Source organism: Pongo pygmaeus, chromosome 22 (genome assembly GCF_028885625.2).
Source record: "Pongo pygmaeus isolate AG05252 chromosome 22, NHGRI_mPonPyg2-v2.0_pri, whole genome shotgun sequence".
Lineage (NCBI taxonomy): Eukaryota > Metazoa > Chordata > Mammalia > Primates > Hominidae > Pongo > Pongo pygmaeus.
The window spans coordinates 56,890,527-56,903,602 of NC_072395.2; the positions used below are offsets into that span (position 1 = coordinate 56,890,527).

General features: G+C 50.8%; 1 protein-coding gene across 5 annotated transcripts in view; it reads left to right on the forward strand.

Moving 5' to 3' along the window:
- The window catches only part of AGPAT3 (1-acylglycerol-3-phosphate O-acyltransferase 3), a 121,543-nt gene that overhangs the window by 88,324 nt on the left and 20,143 nt on the right, over positions 1-13,076 (forward strand). For 4 of the 5 annotated variants that reach the window (XM_054468565.2, XM_054468564.2, XM_054468566.2 and 1 more), the window contains one exon: positions 7,002-7,227. The exons of the other annotated variant lie outside the window; for it this stretch is intronic. In XM_054468565.2, coding sequence (XP_054324540.1) covers positions 7,050-7,227 — 178 coding nt within the window. In that variant the 5' untranslated portion in view covers positions 7,002-7,049. The remainder of the gene's footprint in view (positions 1-7,001; positions 7,228-13,076) is intronic. 5 annotated transcript variants of the gene reach the window in all.

The window sequence follows — 13,076 nt, forward strand, 5'->3', positions numbered from 1 at the left end:
TGCCGGCCAAGTGGCTTTATGTGCCTCCAATGGGATGTGGCAGGAAGCACCCAGCGGCTCTGCCATGCATTCTTGACCAGAAATGTTGAACCTGAGTTAATTGTGAGGAAATGGACAAATCCAGGGTGTGGGGCATGCTGCAAGAGCTGCCTGAGCCTCTTCAACACCGTCAGGCCAGAATAGGCGGGGAGTGTCTCGGGGAAAGGGGACAGAGAGACATGCCATCCAAATGCATGTGTGTCCTCCACGGGGCCCTGCATCCCCAAAGCTAGGAAGGTCATCTGGGGACAGTTGGTGAAATGGGAACAGGGACAGGATGTTTGGCAGTATTCTGTCAGCATTCATTTCTTGGGTGTGCTCATGGTGTCCTAGTGAGCAGGCTGTCCTCATTCGTATGAGATGTGGACGAACATAGAGGGAGTGCCGTGACGTAGCCCAGGAGACCTTTTTAGCTTAAAGCCTGTGCATAAGAAATATGCAAGTGAGTTTTAGATGTTCGTACATATTTCATTGCAGAATATTAGTTTAGGGTGATCAATAAAAGACTTTCAAGCCTAATGTTAAGCAAAAGAGACTTTCAATATATTCCACAATGATGAAATCCCATGGAAGAAGGGCAGTGGGAATGCAGATTCCAAGAGCAAATGGAACAAAGCCAGCTGTCCAGAAGAGCTTTTTTTTGGGGTTTGAAAACAGGTGCCAATGGTGGCTGTCAAATCATGATGGCATTTGGGTTCTACTAGCTACATTGGAGAGAAAGAAAAACACTATGCTTTACAAGGTCAAAATCTACAATATGCCAGACTTTACACCCCTTGCATATTTAAACTTAAATGTAGAAGCTTAAAAATGTAGAAGCTGGCTGGGTGCAGTGGCTCATGCCTGTAATCCCGGCACTCTGGGAGGCTGAGGCCAGAGGATCACTTGAGCCTAGGAGATCAAGGCTGTGTGAGCCATGATGGCATCGCTGCCCTCCAGCCTAGGTGACAGAGTGATATTCTGTCTCTATAAACAAATACATGAAAAATAAAAAGTAAAAATGTAGACGTCACCTTCACATTGTCTGGGGATGCATAATTTTCTAAAAATTGCTCTAATGGGCTCACGAGCAAATGCTCTTGGGGGCCACTGAGTCCAGGCCCCGCCCAATGCTTTCCTGCTCTGCCAGCCCAAAGGAGTTTGAAGCTGGAGGCAGGGACCGGTGTGGCCAAGCAGGGCACCTTCCTCACCATCACCCTTCTGCAGGGAGGGAGGCGGCCTCTGCCTGCTGCCATTGGAGGTTTGCGCAGTCAGGTTTATCAAGAAGGTCCAGGCAGGCTGGGTGCGGGGAGGTGGAACAGGGTACCTGCGAGGTCTGTGAGTGAGACTACACTGCTGGCTGGACAGAGACATGGCAATGACCCAGGAAAACCATGTTGAGCACTCTTGTGGGGGCAGGCGGGCGGGAGAGGCCCCTGATTTCCGCTGGCTGGAATTAAGCAGGCGAACAGCAGATGTTCCTTGGAATGGAGTCTTGTCCGTAGTAAGTGATGAAGACATGTGTTTGGACTCCGTATCTAGGACCTCCAGGAGGTAGAGGTTGCTGATCCAGGCAGGTGACCTTCGGCGAGGGAGCACGTTGAAAGGCCGTGGGCCGTGCAGACAGCTGGGGGACACCGTCCTGGGTGTGACCTTGGGCCACACAGCAGGGTGGTGGACTTGCTGCTAGAATTGGGCTCCAGGGCTGAAGCCGGCCCCTCTGATCTGGCATTGGCCGGCTCCATTCACCCTTTTTTGGGCTTACTGCCACAGAGACTTCCTGTGAGTGGAGCTGGACCCAAGACGTCAGAGTTCCGGGGGCACTGAGTGCTGTGTGGCACCCGGGCCAGGAGAAACATGTGCCAGAGGGCAGGTGTGGGCTCTCCGGGGAGTCTCTGCATAGACTTTCTAGCCCAGAGGTTCAGATGATGGACCAGGGACTGGCTGCTCTGTGACACCAAGGACGGTTGATAAAGTGGATTCTTGAGGGGAAGCTCCGTCCACACAGAGGCTGGGACGTGAATGTGCATCACGGCTCTGTCTGTGGCCCCCAAAGGCTGGGTGCCAGCTGCCTGTCAGCAGGGAGCGTATCACCGTGGCACATCCATGCCGTGGGGGTCACTCAGCAGCCACGGATGCGCCCCTGGGTGCTGTCCCGGGGCCGTCTCAGAAGCACTGCGCTGGGCCAGCTGGGCCAGATGCCATAGGATTCTGTGTTTGTGAACCTCTAGAAAAGGTAAATTAACCTATAGATCTGGAAAGCTGATCTGCATTGTCAGGCTGGGTGGGGAAGGACTTGGATGGAAATGTTCCCTGTTGCAGTGTGGTGGGGTCACAGGCGGCTCAGCTTGTCAAGACCCATAACGCTATGCACGGACACTCAGCAAGCCCATCTTAATCATGTGTTATTTATTCCTGGATGAAGTTCTTTTTTTTTTTTTTTTTTTGAGATGGCGTTTCACTCTTGTCACCCAGGCTGGAGTACAGTGGTGTGATCTCAGCTCACTGCAACCTCCTCCTCCCAGGTTCAAGCTATTTTCCTGCCTCAGACTCCCAAGTAGCTGGGATTACAGGCACGTGCCACCACACCCGCCAAATTTTTGTATGTTTAATAGAGATGGGGTTTCACCATGTTGGCCACGCTTGTCTCCAACTCCTGACCTCGAGTGATCCGCCTGCCTCAGCCTCCCAAAGTGCTTGGATTACAGGTGAGAGCCACTGCACCCGGCTGAGAACCTGATTTTTAAAAATAAACTTCGTGACTGGGCGCCATGGCTCACACCTGTAATCCCAGTGCTTTGGGAGGTTGAGTTGGGCGGATTACCTGAGGTCAGGAGATCGAGACCAGCCTGGCCAACATGGCGAAACCCCATCTCTACTAAACATACAAAAATTTGCTGGACGTGGTGGTGCATACCTGTGGTCCCAGCTACTCAGGAGGCTGAGGCATGAGAATTACTTGAACCTAGGAAGCTGCAGTGAGCCAAGATGGCGCCACAGCACTCTAACCTGGGCAACAGTGAGATAATCTGTCTCAAAAACAACAAAAAAAATCAGATTCTTGTACTTTGCGCCCTAGCAACGGAATCAGCAGGTCTGCTGTGGAGCCCGGGCATCTGCTTCTCAGAGCATCACAGCTGATGTGCTGGCTCTCAAGCAGCCTTCTCGGGACCCTGGTTCTTCTGGGCCAGTGTGGAGTGATGTGTGCCCCTGGGTGAGGACCACCTGGTCTCCTGGGGCTCTGCTGTGTGCCAGGTGGGGGCCAGGTGATGGGCTGCAGTGTACAACTCAAGATCTGGTCGAATACATCATCTCTAGCTCAAGAAAGGCGTTCTGAAACAGCAAGCCTGGTCTGCCCAACGTGTCTGAGGCTCTGCTCTAAGGGACCCCTGCCCACCCTGGGGGGACTGCTGTGTGTCTGGGCGAGCACTGACTTCTGAGCCTCGCTGCCTATACTGGCACTGGCTCTACTGCTGATTCCCTGTGTGGCCCCATATGATGCACGAAGCCTCTCCATGCTTCTGTTTGCTCACCTGTCAACTGGGGCAGTGATGGCATCCCGCTGGGGTCGTCTGAGAGTCTGGGAATGCGTGAGAGGTGTTCAACACAGACCGTGGAACAAGTTAAGCCCATAAAAAGTGTTTTTGTTGCCCCCTTGTCTTTTCTGTCCTTTCTATCTAGGGTATTAATTTCCTGTTGCTGCTTTAATGAATCAGCCCAAAGTGTGGTGGTATAAAACAGTAAAACTCCTTAACCCTGCAGTTTGTGGAGTCAGCAATTCAGGAGTGACTTAGCTGGGTGCTGTGGGGTTGCAGGTGAGCTGAGGCCAGGGCTGGGCTCATCTGAAGGTTTGACCAGGGCCAGAGGGCCTGCCTCCTGCGTGGCCCCCTCAGGGGTATGAGGTCAGCCCCTTCCACGCAGGCAGGACCTGCTGCTCACACATCCTTGTGATGTGGCCATCCTGGGAGCAGAGCCAGGCAGAAGCTGTCCTTTTTGTGACCTAGCCTTGGCAATCACGTAGCACATTTCTGCAAGGCTGTTCATCAGATGCAATGACCGAGTCCAAGCCATAGTCAGAAAGCGAAGAAGACCCTCCACCTTGTGAGGGGAGGAGCGAAAGCGTTTCAGGCCCATTTCTAAACCATGACCAGAGCTCTTGTCCCCACGGTTTCTGGGGAGCCAAGGGCCCAGTGTCTGGGAGAGGTGACTTTTAATGCCCCATAGGTTGAGAATGTCCAAGGGTGGTGGGAGTGACACTGGCATCTGTGGCCCCCGAGTGCCATTCAAGGCAGCGCCTGCAAATCCCCGAGAGGCAGAGGGTGGGGGCCTGCATGGAGGGCGCTCTGTGGAGTCGGGACAGGGGGTTTTATGGGTGGGTGGGGTGGGCGTCCATGGAGAGCCTTGCTCTGGGTGCAAGAATGGCCACAGTGGGGGCAGCTGGCGGTGTGGAACAGGGGCTGCCCTGGGAATGTGGAAGGCCAGCTGGCGCCACTCCAGAGCCCGCCCCTTTGCCCACCATGGGAGTGCACTCAGTACCCTTCCAGAGGACCAAGTCAGGGGTTGGCAGCACCGCCAGCCTGACTGCCAGGGTTTCCCCTCCACACGGGGGTCTCGGGTTTCCCCCTGCACACGGGGGTCTCGGGTTTCCCCCTCCACTCGGGGGTTGCAGGGCCACTCAGTAGCAGTGCTGCCAAGAGTGGAGGGGGGCCACTGGCTTCCCCGCTGAAACTGTGAGACGTGCGTAGAAGGAAAGGGGGAGCCGGTGGAGCCCCTGGGGAGTCACTCCTTTTGTGCAGGAAACCAGAACAGAAATCTTTCAAGCTTAAAATACGCACACGAGCGTGGGAGTGAAAAGCATTGATTCCCACACCGGGGTTTCGTGAGGCCTCCTGGCTCTGTTTGCAGAGATTGATTGTGCAGTTTGGATCTTTTAAATGAAATACTAAATCAAATAAAAATTATGATGCCTTCACCGCGAGTTAATCACTATCAATATTTGGGTGTATTTCTTCTAGTCTTTTCGTTTTTTCTTTCTGGTTTGCATGGGAGAGTGTGTGTGTGCGTGAGTGTGGCATGTTTATGTGTATGATGTGTGTTGTATGTGTGAGACTGTGGTGCATATGAGTGTGCATGGGGTGGGGGGATGTGTTGCAGTGTGTGGTGTGTGGTGCAATTTGTGTGTGTGTGGTGTAGAAGGTATGGGGCTGTGTGGGGCAGTGCGTGTGGGATGTGGTGTATGTGTTTTGCACTGTGGTGTGTGTGGTTTGTGCTACAGTGTGTGTGGTGTGGTATGTGCAGTGTGTGTGGTTTGTGGTATGGTGCTTGCAGTGTGGTATGCACCGTGTGTGAGCGTGTCTGTCGTTTGTGGTGTGTGGTGTGGCATGTGTGTGGTGTATGTGTGGTTTGTGGTGTGTGTGGTGCAGGTGGTGTGTGTGGTTTGTGGTGTGTGTGGCATGTGTGTTGTTTGTGGTGTGTGTATGTGGTGTGTATGTGGTTTGTGGTGTGGTGTGGTATATGTAGCATATGTGTGGTGTGTGGTGTGTGTGGCATGTGTGTGGTTTGTGATGTGTGGTGTGTGTGGCATGTGTTTGGTTTGCAGTGTGTGTGTGGTGTGTGGTGTGGTGTACGGTGTGTGTGTGGGTGGTGGAGTGGTGTGTGTGTGGCATGTGTGTGGTTTGTGGTGTGTGTGTGGCGTTTATGTGGTTTTGTGGTGTGTGTGGCATGTGTGTGGTTTGCGGTGTGGTGTGTGTGGCATGTGTGTGGTTTGTGGTATGGTATGTGTGGTGTGTGTGGTTTGTGGTGTGGTGTGTGTGGCATGTGTGTGGTTTACGGTGTGGTGTGTGTGTAGTTTGCAGTGTGGCCTGTGTGTGGTTTGTGGTGTGGTGTGTGTGGTTTGCAGTGTGTGTGTGTGGCCAGTTTGGTTTGTGGTATGTGTGTGGCATGTGTGTGGTGTGTGTGGTTTGCAGTATGTGGCATGTGGGGTCTGCGGTGTGGTGTGTGTGTGGTGTGTGTTTGGTTTGCGGTATGTGTGTGGCATGTGTGGGGTTTGTGGTGCACTGTGGTGTGTGGCGTGTGTGTGGTTGGTGTGTGTGTGTGGCATGTGTGATTTGTGGTGTGTGTGTGACGTGTGTATGGTTTCCAGTGTGGTGTGGTGTGTGTGGCATGTGTGTGTTTTTGTGGTGTGTGTGTGTGGCGTGTATGTGCTTTTGCGGTGTGTGTGGCATGTGTGTGGTTTGCGGTGTGGTGTGTGTAACGTGTGTGGTTTGCAGTGTGGTGTGTGTGACATGTGTGGTTTGTGGTATGGTATGTGTGGTGTGTGTGGTTTGTGTGTGTGTGTGGCATGTTTGTGGTATGGTATGTGTGGTGTGTGTGGTGTGTGCGTGTGGCATGTGTGTGGTTTGCGGTGTGGTGTGTGTGGTGTGTGTGTGGTTTGCGGTGTGGCATGTGTGTGGTTTGTGGTGTGGTGTGTGTGTGGCATGTGTGTGGTTTGCAGTGTGTGTGTGGCCTGTGTTTGGTTTGTGGTATGTGTGTGGCATGTGTGTGGTGTGTGTGGTTTGCAGTGTGTGTGTGGCATGTGGGGTTTGCGGTGTGGTGTGTGTGTGGTGTGTGTTTGGTTTGCGGTATGTGTGTGGCATGTGTGGAGTTTGTGGTGTGCTGTGGTGTGTGGCATGTGTGTGGTTGGTGTGTGTGTGTGTGGCGTGTGGCATGTGTGGTTTGTGTGTGATGTGTATGTGGTTTGCAGTGTGGTGTGGTGTGTATGTGGTTTGTGGTGTGTGTGTGGCGTGTGTGTTTTGCAGTGTGGTGTGTGTGGCATGTGTGTGGTTTGTATGTGTGTGGCACGTGTGTGGGGTTTGCGGTGTGCTGTGCAGCATGTGTGTATAAGCGTGAGGCGTGTGCGGGGTGTGCAGTGAGCAGTGCCCCGGTGTTCCTGTGAGGGTGTGGGCGTGGCCACCCTGACGCTGTCCCTGTCCCTGTCTTTGCAGGACGGCTGTCCTCAGCGAGGGGCCGTGCACCCGCTCCTGAGCAGCGCCATGGGCCTGCTGGCCTTCCTGAAGACTCAGTTCGTGCTGCACCTGTTGGTAGGCTTTGTCTTCGTGGTGAGCGGTCTGGTCATCAACTTCGTCCAGCTGTGCACGCTGGCGCTCTGGCCGGTCAGCAAGCAGCTCTACCGCCGCCTCAACTGCCGCCTCGCCTACTCACTCTGGAGCCGTGAGTGTCTGCCGAGCCAGTCCCTGCCGCCTGGGGCTCCCGTGGGGGTGGCGCGGGACCATGGACGGGGCAGCCGTGGGCTCTCAGACAGGAAGTGAGGGCTGTGCAGGAGGCGCCGAGGCCATCTGGCTGGCAGGCTGTAGGAAGGCACCCGGCTACCTCTTTGCCTTAGCTTGAGCTGTGTGACGTGCCAGTCTGACCATTCTGACCCACAGCAATAGCAGCTTCCCACGGTTTACCAGAGCATATGGGAATGTTTAAACAAAAGTAAAGAGAATGCTGAGTTCTGTTTACCCGTTACCAAGTTCCAACAGCTCTCTACATGGCCCCTCATGTGTCTTGCCCACACTGCGCCGACACCAGAGCATCCCTGAAAGAAAAGGTGTCCTGCCTCCCTGCATATCAAACACGTGTAGCTGTGTGTCTGTCCGTATGTGCCTCTGTGCGTATGTGTATTATACATAGAGAAACTGATCTTTACCTGTCATGTGGACAGAGACTTAGAGGCTTGGTAACAACACTCCCTGTGGACAGGTAACTGCTCACACTGGGCATCGTGGGGACATGAACAGGCACATCTCTGGAGGGTGGTTTGGCAGTGGCTGTCAACAGTTTAAGTGGTTGCAATTTTCAACTCAGCAGTTCCACAGAATAACATGCAACCTACAGAGACGTATGCAAAAGTATGCAACTGGACAGATGTTCTCATTTTATCACAGGTATTCTCATTATTGTATTATTTTTATAGTAGCACAAAACTAGAAGCCACCCAAGCACCTGTCACTGGAGACTAATTATGCTGTGCCCATACAGGGACCGTCTGCGGCCATCATGGAGAGCTTCATCTTGCCCGTACAGTTTTAGGTGAAAAGGAAGAGTATATGACAAAGCCCATAGGATGCCGTGATTCATTCTGTGTCTTAAGAAACGATGCTGGGTGTGTGGTGTGTACATGTGTGGAAAAAGCCCAGAAGGGGCCGGGCATGGTGGCTAACGCCTGTAATCCCAGCACTTTGAGAGGCTGAGGCGGGTGGATCACCTGAGGTCAGGAGTTCAAGGCCAGCCTGAGCAACATGGCGAAACCCTGTCTCTATTAAAAATACAAAAAATTAGCTGAGCATGGTGGTGCACACCTGTAATCCCAGCTACTCGGGAGGCTGAGGCAGGAGAACTGCTTGAACCTGGGAGGTGGAGGTTGCAGTGAGCTGAGATCACTCCACTGCACCACTCCAGCCTGGGCAACAGAGCAAGACTCTGTCTTAAAAAAAAAAAAAAAAGAAAACAAAAATCTCAGGATGCCTGAGAAAACTGCGTGATGCTGATATCCAGGGAGTGGGGAAAGGAGGGGATTCTTATGTTTTATTTCACACTCTCATGCTGTTTCCATGTTTTTGCATGAGCGCATACACACTTTGTCTCATATGGGAAATGGTGAGTGCGTAGACACTTTGTCTCATGTGGGAAACGGTGAACGCATAGACACTTTGTCTCATATGGGAAACGGTGAACGCATAGACACTTTGTCTCATATGGGAAACGGTGAACGCATATACACTTTGTCTCGTATGGGAAACGGTGAGCGCGTAGACACTTTGTCTCATATGGGAAATGGTGAGCGCGTAGACACTTTGTCTCATGTGGGAAATGGTGAACGCATATACGCTTTGTCTCATGTGGGAAACGGTGAACGCATAGACACTTTGTCTCATATGGGAAACGGTGAACGCATAGACACTTTGTCTCATATGGGAAACGGTGAGCACATAGACACTTTGTCTCATGTGAGAAACGGCGAGCGCCTATACACTGTCTCATGTGGGAAACGGTGAGCACATAGACACTTTGTCTCATGTGAGAAACGGCGAGCGCCTATACACTGTCTCATGTGGGAAACGGTGAGCGCATAGACACTTTGTCTCATATGGGAAACAGCGCATAGACACTTTGTCTCGTGGGAAACAGTGAGCGCATAGACACTTTGTCTCATATGGGAAACAGCGCATATACACTTTGTCTCGTATGGGAAACGGTGAGCACATAGACACTTTGTCTCATATGGGAAACAGCGCATATACACTTTGTCTGGTATGGGAAACGGTGAGCACATAGACACTTTGTCTCATATGGGAAACAGCGCATATACACTTTGTCTCGTATGGGAAACGGTGAGCGCATAGACACTTTGTCTCATATGGGAAACAGTGAGCGCATAGACACTTTGTCTCGTGGGAAACAGTGAGCGCATAGACACTTTGTCTCATATGGGAAACAGTGAGCGCATATACACTTTGTCTCGTATGGGAAACGGTGAGCACATAGACACTTTGTCTCATATGGGAAACAGTGAGCGCGTATACACTTTGTCTCGTGGGAAATGGTGAGCGCATATACACTTTGTCTCGTGGGAAACAGTGAGCGCATAGACACTTTGTCTCATATGGGAAATGGCGGGCCTGTAACCTTGTCTCCACAATCTCCTTCCAGTTCAGGAGCAGGTAGCACTGCTGAAAAGGCTGTTTATGTCAGCTAACTTTCCATGCCTGCGACACCCCACTGTCTGCAGAGAGACTAGTAAGCCAGCCCTTAGACTCGCTTGTCTTAAATGTGTTATGCTTCAGTTCCTGGTTTGTTTGTTTTTTCTCTTTTTTTTTTTTTTTTTTTTTTTTGAGACTGAGTCTTGCTCTGTCGCCCAGGCTGGAGTGCAGTGGTGCAATCTCGGCTCACTGCAAGCTCCGCCTCCCGGGTTCACGCCATTCTCCTGCCCCAGCCTCCCGAGTAGCTGGGACTACAGGTGCCTGCCACCACACCCGGCTAATTTTTTTTGTATTTTTAGTAGAGACGGGGTTTCACCGTGTTAGCCAGGATGGTCTCGATCTCCTGACCTCGTGATCTGCCTGCCTCAGCCTCCCAAAGTGCTGGGATTACAGGCGTGAGCCACCGCGCCCGGCCAGTTTGTTTCTTTTTTTAAATAAAAGGCTGCTGCTTTTTTTTGTGGGAAAGGATAATTGAAAATCCTATAATATAAAATATACAAATGAGTTATTCATGAGTATAACTGGATAAGATGAATATATACAAAAAGGGCAAATATTAACTGATGAAAACTAAATTATAGACTCCTACTTTCTAGCAGTATTCGGAAGCTAAAATACTACAAAACAGCAAAATCCTGCCTGAAACTGGCTTTTTAATGCATTTCTGGGCTCACAGTAAGGAAACAAAAACCTCTCAGCTCCACCCTTCCACCAAATCCCTTTAGCAAAAACTGGGGTGTGCAGAAATGGAATGTCAGCACTGCCTTTCAGGAGCCTAACCCTTGGGCAGCTGTAGCAGAGGGAGCTGAAGCTAAACCAGGACTCTTGGGCGAGGGCGCGAGACAAGCTAGGGTAACAGTGACCCTTGGGTTTCAGCAGAGGCAAATGAAAGTACACTCTCTGGAGAAAGTCTCTCATTCAGGCCTGAAGAATCCCACAGATTAAGAAAAATTAAATATGAATTCATAATCAAGAATGACAATGTAAACAGCAGATGCAGACCAAAGATGACCCACTGTGCCCCGACTTGAAAAAGAACCAAGTAGAACTGCTATCAGTGAAAACTGTAGATATTTTAAAGCAAAAACTTACAGATGGGTTTTGTATCAGATTAGACACAGTTAATGAGAGAATGGGTACACCAGACATCAATGTGAAGAAATCATCCAGTGACAGCAAAGGAGGTGAAAAATGTGAAATAGGAGTGAAAAGATGTAAGGACAGAATGAGAAACTTCATAAAATAGGGCTTTGGCCCCTGTCCCCAAAGGAGAGAACAGGAGAAGCCTCCTGGGAAGAGAGGATGCCTGAGGACCTCCTGAACTGACAAAGGCACAATTCTTCAGATACAGGAAGCACGTGTACACCAAGCAGGGCAAATGCACAGAAATCCACACCTAGGCAGGCCCTGGGGCATCACAGGCCATCAGAGACAAGAAGGAGCCGGGCGCAATGGCTCACGCCTCTAATCCCAGCACTCCGGAAAGCTGAGGCGGGAGGATCACCTGAGGTCAGGAGTTTGAGACCAGCCTGGCCAACATGGTGAAACCCCATCTCTACTAAAAATACAAAAATTAGCTGGGCCTGGTGGCACGTGTCTAATCCCAGCTACTGGGGTGGCTGAGGCAGGGGAATCGCTCGAACCTGGGCAGTGGAGGTTGCAGTGAGCCAAGACTGCATCACTGCACTCCAGCCTGGGTGACAGAGTGAGACTGTCTCAAACAAACAAACAAAAAAAGGAAGTCTTCGAATCCCCGGAGAGGAAAGCTGGAGAACCATGCTGGACGGTCAGCAGTGAGGCTGACAGCAGATTTCTTGTGGCAGGCAGCAGCAGCAGAAGAAGGTGGAAGATCCTCAATGTGCTGGAAAATCGCCAACCTAGCACCCTGTGCTGTTCAAGAGTACGAATGAAATAAAAAGTTTTTGGTAAACAAGAAAATGAGAGCTTTTACTGCCCATAGATCTTCACTTAAATATTTTTTAAGGACGTGTTTCAGTAAGAACAAAAATTATAAAAGTAGGGTCTAATTTTCAAGAAAGAATGGTAGCCAAAGAAATTAGGAGATGGATGAATCTAAACCGTATGTAAAATAAAAACAGTGCTCAGCTGGGCGCAGTGGGTCATGCCTGTAATCCCAGCACTTTGGGAGGCTGAGGTGGGCGGATCACCTGAGGTCAGGAGTTCAAGACCAGCCTGGTCAACATGGTGAAACCCCATCTCTACTAAAAATACAAAAATTAGCCTGGCATGGTGGTGGGCACCTGTGATCCCAGCTACTCAGGAGGCAGAGGCAGGAGAATCGCTTGACCCTGGGAGGTGGAGGTTGCAGTGAGCTGAGACTGCACCACACTCAGCTAATTTTTTGTTTTGTATTTTTATTAGAGATGGGGTTTCACCATGTTGCCCAGACTGGTCTCAAACTCCTGACCTCAGGTGATCCGCCCACCTCGGCCTCCCAAAGTGCTGGGATTACAGGCGTGAGCGCCCAGCCCAGGTTCAGATTTTAATGGTAACTTTGTTAAGTATAGGGTAGGAAAGAAGAGAGATCAAACACAACTTCTAAAGTATTAGAAAAAGATGAGGAAAGAAAAAAGGCAAATCTCTTTTTTTAATGCAAGAAAGTAGAAAAAAAGCATTAAAATAAGAAATATTGAGGTATACATTAAGATCAATATGAAATTCCCAGATACTTGGGATGACCACAAATACACAAGAAAAACGCCTCAGTAAGAACAGAAATAATCGGCCTCTCCATCTGCTGGGCTTGCGTGGGTTTGTGAATTCTGTCTGTGACTTGTTGGATTTGGGATGTTCTCCACTTAGATTTATTTCCATGAATACATTTGTGGGAGCCCTTATGCAGTCAGAGCTATGTGGAAGCCTTTTCCAGTTCAGGGGCGCATGGTGAGAGCAGACCTCACGGTGGGTTTGTTTATGTTTGTTTGTTTTTGAGACAGGGTCTTGCTCTGTCACCCAGGCTGGAGTGCAGTGGTGTGATATTGGCTCACTGCAACCTCTGCCTCCTGGGCTCAAGCAGTCTTCCCACCTCAGCCTCCTTGAGTAGCTGAGACCACAGGTGTGTACCATCATGCCCAGCTAATTTTTGTATTTTTTGTAGAGACAGGGTTTTGCCATGTTGCCCAGGCCGGGCTCGAACTCCTAGCCTCAGCCTGCTGGGCTGCTGGGATTACAGGCTGAGCCACTGCACCAGCCCAGTGTTTTTTAATGACCCCGAACCACTGTTTTATTTTCAGTTCTTCATTCCTGTTCTCATTCTTTAATGCCGGGTGCCTTCTTGCTGCCCATTTTGAACTC